The sequence below is a fragment of the Punica granatum genome, chromosome 5, assembly GCF_007655135.1.
Source record: "Punica granatum isolate Tunisia-2019 chromosome 5, ASM765513v2, whole genome shotgun sequence".
Classification (NCBI taxonomy): Eukaryota; Viridiplantae; Streptophyta; class Magnoliopsida; order Myrtales; family Lythraceae; genus Punica; species Punica granatum.
This window is the reverse complement of record NC_045131.1, coordinates 12066125-12076994: the sequence shown is the minus strand read 5'-3', so window position 1 is coordinate 12076994 and position 10870 is coordinate 12066125. Positions and strand designations below refer to the sequence as shown.

General features: G+C 35.8%; 1 protein-coding gene across 1 annotated transcript; it reads left to right on the top strand.

Annotated features, from left to right (window-relative positions):
* Positions 1 to 452: 452 nt before the first annotated feature.
* LOC116206697 (proteinase inhibitor-like) lies at positions 453 to 1286 on the top strand. Its single transcript, XM_031539496.1, has 2 exons — positions 453 to 608; positions 926 to 1286. The coding sequence occupies exons 1-2, from the start codon at positions 587 to 589 to the stop codon at positions 1132 to 1134; spliced, it is 231 nt and encodes a 76-aa protein (XP_031395356.1). The 5' UTR covers positions 453 to 586; the 3' UTR covers positions 1135 to 1286.
* Positions 1287 to 10870: the final 9584 nt, after the last annotated feature.

The window sequence follows — 10870 nt, the reverse complement described above, 5'->3', positions numbered from 1 at the left end:
TTAAAAAATCCACGAATTTTTGAAAATTAAGAACTGCATTTAGGGCAATTTGTTATATAATATACTCGTTGGGTCTTGCAATAACCAAGGTGGAGCAAGACAAAAGAAGTCGAATTCTTGATAGGGTGTTTTAGATATTACTCTAGCTGTTAGCGACGAAAATATCTGGTGGCCACGAAAATTTTGTTTTTTACGGGAACATGAAAAATGTGTTTTTGCGTCCACAATCTCCGATTATTTTTCCATTTTTTGAGGTGCACTCTGGCATCTAGAAGCCAATAGACCCCAACTAATCCAGTTCGAGTCGGGTTGGCCTATCAAAAGATAAAACTCTCGCTGCTAGATTTTCTCAATTCAGAAAATTCGAATCCGAGACTTTAATTAAGGGAAAAAAGAGCCGAACCGTTTGAATTAATCTACATCGGTGACTTTTCTTCATTTTCAATTATTGAACCCTCTCCTCCCCGAGCCCCCACCTATAAATACCAGGCGTTCATACCAAGAGTTGCTCAACACATCCATTCCATTTATAAGACACAGAGAGAAAGGAGAGAGAGCAGCAGCAGCACATTTTAGAGTCTGAATTATGCAGAGCATCAACGTTCCTGGTGAGTTCTTTTGCTGCGTATAATTACTTGGAAATATGAACTGATCTTTTGTTTTATATTGTTAGACGACTTAAGAGTTTCACATATCATCAACAAAGTACGTATCGAGACGTTGCTTGGCCTTATGAAGGCCATAACTTTTGGAATGTAGATTATATTTTATTGAACAACTTCTTGCCCCGGCTTTCCAAATTGTCGCTAAAGTTGTAAATGGGATATACAACTTTTGTTATTGTGCTTGACCATCAGGTGAAAAGCTTGTTTCTTTGCTCCTTTATTTGATCACAATAACAGGATCATTAATGAAATTTTGACAGGGAAGAGCTCGTGGCCGGAGCTTGTAGGGAAAAATGGGGGGGAAGCAGCGACAACAATAATCAGTGAGAATCCAAATGTGTTCGTGGTGATAATCCCCCCATCAGCCACCGGCCATGTCACCGCCGTTACTGGCGACTACAATGGTAGTCGTGTCCGTGTCTCCGTTGATGACCACTGCGTTGTCACCAGTGTCCCTACTATTGGATAAACAATCGTGTTACTAAATTAAATAATATAAATGAGAGCTCCTCAGTACGTTAATTAGAGGAGCCCAACGCTCTTGAATGTGATGAAATAAATGTTGTTTACGTCTCCTCTTCATATATTTCAAGTATACTAAAAGAAGAATGGTTTGCCTTACATGTGAAGCATATCTTATTATTATACAAATAAATATAAATGTAATTCAAAATAAAAAATAAATAAGTAAATTGTCAATTTGGCCTCGAAGGAAATTTCGGCAAATCTTGAAAACCAACGAATGACTTGTGTAAAAAAATATTCCAATAAAATAAAATAAAAAAATAACGAGTTAGGGAGAGTGGCAATGGCCTCCCCACCGGCACGTTCGAGATAAGTGGCAAGATAAATTTTCGTATTGTTTCCACTTAATGTTTTCAGAATGGATGGGGATTGAAGAGATCGTATAGCGTGTACAATGAGAGAATTACAAGGAAACTGTTGAAGGAAAATATTATACATATCTCCAAGATGTCATCACTCTAATTAAGTAAGATTTGGCGAATTAGGATCCGAAAATGATTTGCCTATCAAAGATGATTTTTCTTCTTGATCCTTTTCACTTACATTTCCTTGGCAGTTAAAGGTATAAATGAGCCGAGCCGAGCCGAGCCCAAAATCTGGAAGGATCAAGCTCATCCGCTTGATCATTTTATCATGTGTCAAGCTCGAACTCGAGCTCAGTCAAGCCTAAACAATTTAGCTCGAGCTAGGCTCCTTATACAAATTGGAGGCTTGAGCTTGAATTCGACAAGGCTCAGCCATGTGAAGCGAAAGAGCTCTGACTCAACTCTGCTTGAGCTCGAGATCGTATATAACCTTAGATGAGCTCGAGCTCTTACAAGCTCGACGAAAGCGATGTCATTTAGGGCTCAAGAAAAAACTAATAACTATAAACTTGTAGACTCACACAACACATATATATACCAGCATTCCGTTTTAGTTCACTGACACTCGGGAACCGTTGAGGAAGACCTAACCATATTTCCGATTCATCAAGGAAATCATGAATAATTATTGTTCGATACACTGACTGCTTTTGAAATCGGGACATTTTCTTAATTTAATTCCAACTTTACATTTTTCAGAAAAAATACTCTATGGGACGTCTTTGGGTCTTAGGCGCACCAATTTCTATCTCTCGAAATTTAGAATTATATTAGGGACCGGAAAATATTTCTTTGCATAATATTGATTCTCGAATTTTTCTAAATTCAATAGTGATCCTAGATTATTTTTCGGATATTCGATTGAAAATGCAATAATTTCAAGCGCCCAAACGCTTGCCCGCGCGCACGCCCGAACGCCTACGCCCGTGCACCCAAACACCCGTCCACGTGTCTAGCCGAGTCACCCGATTCTCCAGCTCTTCTCTGACTCTTTCCTAGTATCCCGAGGCTAGGTATAATATTCCCGACTTAGAGGAGTTAGGAATTTTACGTTTTCTTTGTGTTTGTAGGGTAATAAGGTGTGTTAGGTTCGATTTGCATGCAAGATAATATTTGTATGCATTTTCATGTTATATTATGCATGTTTATCATCGTGATATATGCTAGCATGTATGGAAATGTTTGAATCGGAGTTGAGAAGACTCGGGAAAACCAAGGAAGCTCTCGGCCTTGCCTCCAAATGAGGTGACCAAGAGCTATCTTGGCCTTCTCGGGCTAAGGGTGGTCTCCTTGTCCCGATTTAAGTTGTTTCCTGAGTTTTCACGTTTTTCCCGCATCCATGAATTCAGTATCGTTTTATCGATTCCATAAACAACATGTTTGTGCATGCTTGTATGTTTAAATGTTTTTTTTCCAAAATCATGGCGATATTGACTTTGTCAAATACGTGTTATTCATCGTGTTTGATGTTTGAGTGTGCGGACTCGAATTTCGTCTCATAGGGGCCCGCATGCGTGCGGTCTGATCTCACGACTTGGGAGTATCCACCTTCCCGTGAGGACGAGCGATGGACACGCGCGAGGAGGAGTCGCCACTTGCCATTTTACGACCCAAAGGTTAATTTATAATTATATAACAATGAAATATTTAATATGGTATTATTATGTGACTTATATTGAAAGATAATCGATTGATCATATATAGGAACATACCATAAACTATTGGAATGTGAAAGAAATTAAAATATATGAAATTAAGTATAAAAATGTATAAACCAAATTTCATAACAGAAAAATAAAAAAATACTGAATAAATTAATTAGTCCAACTTCATGGAAGGTTATTATTAGTCAAAAATTTGAGTGAAATTTTAAACTTTTTTTGATACTTTTATGATTCTTTAGATGCAAATTATTTTATAAAATATATAATTATTATATAAATGGAATAAATATATGAAAAGATGAATCCGCGAATAATACAAAGATAGAACATTAAAACATAATTAGTTTTTCACATAAACATTTCCTAAAAAATGATAACAAATCATTAATTCTACGAACTTATTTTTTTTTTATATTTTTTATGATTTTTAGAAAGCAAATTAACTTTTAAATATATATATATATAATTATTATATAAATTAAATAAGTGCATGAAAGATGAATCTGCGTATAATACAATGATGGAACAGTAAAAAATAAATAGTTTTCATACAAATGTTTTCTCAAAAATGATAACAAATCACTAATTCTACGAATTTATGGTCATATAACTGAAATTGACTTCTATACTAATAAATGATCTCTCAGTAGTGAGCAAAATTTGAAAAAACTTAAGAGAGTTGATTTAATCATGCGAATTTCATTTATTTAATTGGATGTTAACCTAGTTTCTATTATAAAATTAAAATTGTTCGTATTATTTATGAACGTATGATAATATAAAAATTAAACAAGGATGTCATAAGATTTACCTACTTAAATTCGGTATGAAGTCAATATGTATGAACTTATCATGAGGATATTATCTACAACCAGTCTATCTAATATACTTATTATTAAAATTAATAAATAATGTAATATTTTCTAATTGAGATTGTTTGTTGCAAAATATATATTATCCAATTATCGTCTGAAAGTATTTTATTGTGTTAAGAAGCCAATACGTTTTCCAAAATTCAGAATAATTGTTCTAAAAATGTTTTAAGCTCATAAATAAAAATATAAATTTCAAAAAAGTTCTGGTCTTATAAATGAAAAAATATTATATATGATACACTACCATGAGTTAAACTCATAAATAAAATAAAAACGAAAATGTAAAATAAGAATCTCACATATATTGTTTAACAAACAAGCAAAATGAAGTTTTATTTTTATTAGTAAACTTAACATATGTTAATCTATATTGATAATTAACATAAATATGATGATGCATATCAATTGAATTAAGTAGTTTCAATTTTTTTATGAATAAATAAATAGTTTCAAATATTATAATAATTAGCTTGCCCTGTGGCAAAAGAAATAATGACCACTCATTCTTTTTCTTTAATAAAAAAAATGTTAAGATAAACATTTGAAATTATTATTTATTATTGAAAATTTTATTATTTTGAATCATAAAATTTGTGTTTCAAATTGTGAATAAATACAATAAGAAATGGTATAGGAATATATGGGAACAAACTCGTGCAATGCACGGGATAGAAAACTAGTATCCTTGTATATATCCGACTTGGGCTAACATAATACGTGCAACCATTAACCTAATTAATTGTGGGTTAATTACAAGAGATAATTGCGAGAGTTGCAAAGAGATCAATTCTCTTGTAACCAGCAGGTAACTGTCTATCAATTCAACACTAATCCATAAGAGAGAGTCGTATGTGTTGGGTAGGGTTCCTGATGGGCGGACCAAATGTCAACATTTGCTTGTCACACTTGTGGAACTCACCAAATTATGATATGCTCATAATCTATATATATATATATAGTTGTATCCCATCCAATAAATAATGTTAGAGAGATAAATATTTATTGATATAGGGTTGGAAAATGTCAACATCTATGAAACAAATAGGATTAGAAACGATATTTACTGATATAGAGCTAGAAAGGTCAATATCGAAATAATGTTTACTTCTATATCTAATTTAGATTAAATTTAATTTTAAAATAACTAAATTATAAAAGAAACTGTACTTGAATTAATTTATTTAAGTATATTTTCCCTCAATCTAGAAAATTTTATTTATAAAACATTAAGTTCCAAGTGATATGTTAACTGTACAAACTATAAAGGAACTAAAACTTATAAGAACAAAGTTAAATACATATTATTAGACTCTTGCCATGCAAATATACTATGATTTTAAATTTATGTTGAAAATTTTATTTTAACAAATAAAATTTATATTACGTATAACAAATTAATTAATGTTCATAAAATGATGACATAATTATCTACACTTTGAAATCCTGCATAGTTTATGGAAAATACATTATTGAAAATGAAACAATAATTAATTTCGAAAAAGAAAAAAATTCTTCACTTGGGGAAAAAAAGAATTATAATATTACATCCAAAAGCAAAAAAATCCAAAAAATCTTCGTAGAATAATTAGCTGCGCAATGCATGGGTAAAAAAGACTGGCCATGATATCGTTGAGCCACATAGAGGGGGGAGCTCTAAACCAGAAACTCGTGAATGATATAATTTTGTTATAAATGTTGAATATTATAATTAAAAAGAAAACAATTATTAAAAAATCATGAATTTTGAAATAATTTAAATTCATATACTTTGCTATCTTATGTATGTAAAAATGCATCAAAAATTTCTTTGTATATTAGAGTAAATCTAAAATAATTACAAATTTAAGTTAAACCCAATAAAATTGCAAACATTCAATACTAAAACTAAAAAAGACTAATTATTCAAAGAATTTTGAATTAATTTAAAATCATATATGGTAAATGATATATCGAATTTTAATTGAGCTTATTAGAGTGAAATAATTTAAAATTTTAAGACAAAACTCAGAATAAATAAAAATATTCAATATTAGAAGTAAAAGGAAACTAATTAATCATAAATTTTCATTTTGAAATAACATAACATTATTACTTTATTATCTTATGTATGTAAAAGTATATCATATTTTAACTTAGTATATTAGAGTGAAGTAATTTATAAATATCAGTTGAAACTCAAAATATACAAATTTATATTTTAATTAAAAAGAAACTAATTAATTGAAAATCATTATTTCGAAATAATTTAACGCTATATACTTTGATATCTTATGTATGTAAAAATTTATTGAATTTTAACTTAGTATATTGTCAACACCCCATTTCGGTCTGCCAGCTCCAAAGGGGCAAAATCGTCATTTTTGTCATCCATCGGAGGGAAATATTTTCAGCTAATCGCTCGGGCATGCACGACTTCTAAAAATGGTAAATTTTCATAATTTAACACCAATTTTATGATTTTTCAAAAAAATAATGGTATTTGGGACGTATTTGGATTTCGCATACGTCAACGTCAATTTTCATAATTCGGGACTAAAATTAAGGCCGAAAAATATTTTATTGCATAACATTGATACATAAATTTTTCTGAACACAATACCGGCCCTAGATCATTTTTTTCAATATTCAATTGCAAAGACGAGAATTTTAATCTCTACGCACGTTAAATTTGAATTTTTGAATCTGAAAAAAATAAAAATAAAAGGGTCGTTGCCCCTTTCCCCTTCCCCCCATTTCTTCTTCTTCTTCATTTTCTTCTCCTTTCCTTCTCTCCTTCCCTGCAACCTCCAGCTCACCGCTTCCTTTTCTCCTTCCCTGCAACCTCCAGCTCACAGCTTCCTCACACTCTCTCAGGTGACAGCTCTCTCTCTCTCTCTCTCTCTCTCTCTCCCTCTCTTTCTCTCCGACTCCCCCAACTAGTGCCCTCAGCTCGACTCCCTCGGCTCTACTTTTCTTCCTGGCAGCTCACTCTCGAGCTTTTTCCCTCAGCTCGATCGACTCCTCTCTGAGCTCACGGCTTCTTCTCAGCTCCGTTTTCCTCTCAGTTGGCCCTGAGATTCCCCGGCTCAGCTCTCACTCCCACAATACACCCGAGCCCCTTGAAAACAAAAATACCCTAGCTTCCCTCTCACCTCACTACCCTCAACTCCCGCGAAAACCCTAGCCTCTTCCTCTTCTTCGCCTGCTTCTTCTTCCTCTGCAGCGGCCTCTTCTCCTACCCGCCTCCCCTGCCACCTCGAATCGTCCCCCTCTCCTTTTTCTCCTCTGTCATCTGTTCCTCCTCAGCCGCAACATTCCGGCCTCATTTTTCGATCCCCTCAGTTTCCCCAAGCTCACGGATCTCACTCTCCACAACTCCTTCACTCTCCCTCAACTTCCTTCCCGCAACTCTCAACTAGCAAACCGCCTCACACACTCCCTCAGTTCTTCTCTAGCACCCCTCTACTCACACAACCCACACTCTCGGACTGTCCCGAGCTCACTGCCCTCTCTGCTCCCACAACCTCACTCTCCCTCATCCTCCCTCGCCTCATGAACCCACAGCTCACGCCCTCAACTCTCAGCTCATCAATCTCACCCTCGACTCCCCCTTCACGCCCTCAGTTGAGACAACCCACAGCTCCTTCACGCTCTGGCTCCCTCAGCTCCTCCCTAACTCCCTCTGTGCAGAAACAGTCCAATCGACCTGACTTCACGTCGACTCCCATTCGGTTCTAGGCACAGGCGAGGCAGTCCGGGCTCCTACGACTAGCGAACCACCCTTCACCACCAACCACGATGTCCTTAGAGCGAAGAGTTCCTGTGTGGAGTCACCCGAGCTGCCCCTGTGTCCTCCTCTCTTTTCTGGTTTCACACTTAAGCTCTCAGGGGTCATTCTCTTCTTTTTTTGACTAGCACAGGTGCAAGACATCTTCAAGCACTTTCGGGAGCTCCCCTAGGGTTCGAAGCCGTCGGGTGGATCGCTGGAAGCGACTTGATCAACCTAGACCAGCTTCGCCGCTTCCTGGGCGCTTGTTCCACCAGTCGGGTCTACCAAACCCGATTGAGTACCAGACTCGTCTACCAAACCCGACTTCTAGATCTTCTTTTCTCTCGAACTAGGTAAACATCTAGACTTAGTAGCATGATTAGGGCCTCATTTCCATATTAATGTTTGTTTAAATGGTGTTAATGTGAAGTAAACGTTCGTGAGTTACACCAAAACTCGGTTTTACGAACTTTCCAAACTGTTTCAGTTCAGTCCCTGCGACATTTTCCTTCTTTTCCGATCAGCCACAAACTTTCAAATTCGTTCCAAACAAGTCCTGGGCCATTTTCAGTGTTTTCTGCACAGTCCTTAACTTTTTAGATGATTTAAACCAGCCAGAAAAATTTTAAATTTGTTTTAGTTCACTCCCTGTGACATTTTCCAATTTTTCAGATCAGTCTCAAACTTTAAAATTTGTTTCAATCAAGCCCTGGGCCATTTTTAACACTTTCAGTTCAGCCACAGAATTTTCAGATGATTTAAACCAGTCCAGAAAACTTTTAAATTTGTTTCATTTCATTTCAGTCCCTATGACATTTTCCACTTTTTCAGATCAATCCCGAACTTAAAAATTCGTTTCAATCAAGTCTGGGCTATTTTTAACACTTTCAGTTCAGCCACAGAATTTTCAGGTCATTCAAATCAGTCCGGGGAACTTTTTAATTCGTTTCAGTTAAGTCCCTGTGATTCTTTTTTCATTTTTTCAGATCAGCCCCAAACTTTCAAATCTGTTTCAATCAGGTCCCAGGCTATTTTAATTCCCATTCAGCCACAGAACTTTTCAAACGTTTCAAATTAGTCCAGGAAACATTTCAAGTTATCTTAAATCAGTCCCCGAGATTTTTAGCCGAATTTCCAAATTAGTCTCTGTTCTTTCAAAATTATTTTAATTTGATCCTTGAGGAATTTATGAGATGTGTGTTATGATAGTGAGTGATATATGATCGTATACGACCGTACTTTATGTTTAGTTTTGATCGAATGATAAATCATAAGTTAAATGAGTTAGATTTAAACAAATCGCTTCGTAAACCCATAGAATCTAAGGCAAAGAATACATCAAAACGGTTTAATTAATCACTTTGACTTAAAACCGACGAATTAATTTTATTGTGATCATTTTGCCCATATTCGTGTGCTTGGAATGTTTGAATGTGTCTTTGATTAAAACCTTACATGAATCGGTTTAATCACATAAAATTGATTAAAAATTAGATTTAACCCCAAGATTGTCGGGAATTAGAGTTTTCTAGGGGCGGTCCACCAGTGACCGTTACGGCGGCTCGAAACCCGTAAACTAAAGCATTCGAAAAATTTTTAATTAACTTAAAATTCCACACACGGGACAATCGAGATGTTAAACTTGGCTAAAATAAATCACTCGACTCTTTTAAATAAGTTGCACGAATCGGTCAACAATTTGTAATCGCATCGACAGTTCAAGAACTGTTGGTCATACCCTTTTTTAAAAAAATTAACAATTTTAAAAGTACCGAGATACGTGCCACGTGTAGCATGAATATCTAGGGAGTACTCGTATATCTTGACATAAGTCTAGGCCCAATTTGAGGCGGCTCAAGTTTGGGTACACGAGTCCTCTTAAGACCACTTCCGGGCGGAGCGACCGGTTTCTCGGCTCTTTCGGGGTCTTCACAACCCCGATGGATCCAAGGGATCGGTCGACACCGGCTATTCACTTTTGATAGTCCGTGTCGCGTGATCTTGATTTTTCATACACACATATTTTCCAGTTCAAGGGCATGACTACCGGTTCTTGACCCGTCGACACCCTAGCGGTGTTTCGTGCTCCAATTTCCCTAAGTTTGTATTTAGAACGGGTTAAAATACGAAAAATAGACTTACCTAACCTCAAACTCGGCTTAACCAAACATGGCCAAATAGTCAAGCAAAGGGTTAGGTTTCGGGTTTTAGGTGAAAATACTCTTAATCTGTAAAAGTTACATTGTCATAATATAGAATAATTTAAAAACAACCCACACATTGGAGACTTGATTACAGACATTGTGTTTGTCGGGTCCACTAAAATAACAACGAATGCTACATGCCCTCCCCATCACCGCGCTCGTCTGCTTTAAAATAGGATTTGCATGCCAAGGTAGCCCAATTAATAATCGGTTAACTCACGTAAACTCGGCAATAACAAAATCTCATTGTTTGTTTATTTGTGCTTACTTGTTACATTTTTGCACTTGTTTTGTTTTGCAAGTCGAGCTCGATCCTTTAGGATACGATTCACACGGGGTCCAACGCCCCTAACCGTCGATCACGGGGTCCAATGCCCCCATACACCGAATGTGCATCTCAATTTAATTTTCAGTCTTTTCCAAACCACACGGTGAGCACGAGTAGAATAATGACCGAATGCAAACCGATCGGGATTCAGTCGTTATAATTTGTATTCTTATTTATTTGAGAGAACAGTGTAAGGATTTATTATGTACATTTATTAATGTAAGAATCCCGGTTGGATAGTGAACGGCCCGAGTGTTGAATCGGTCGAGTCGATTTACCTACCTAGGGACGAGTAAACCCAATGCTTCGCGGTTTTGGTTCGCAAGGGACGTCGACCATCACGGTTCGATGTATTGTTGCGTGAGGATAGCGAACTGATTCCTCGATGTATGGGCCTACTCCTTTTTCGGGTTCTTAATCCGAATCGACCGTTTCCTTCAAATTTACGGTGTCAAAACAGGCGAGTCAAGTACAACCCTAAATCATGCAGTAAATA

Bases quoted from the DNA above. Each gene is read 5' to 3' on its own strand.
- LOC116206697 (XM_031539496.1), top strand. From the start codon at position 587: ATGCAGAGCATCAACGTTCCTG. The intron at 609-925 runs GTGAGTTCTTTT...AAATTTTGACAG, and splicing joins GCAGAGCATCAACGTTCCTG to GGAAGAGCTCGTGGCCGGAG.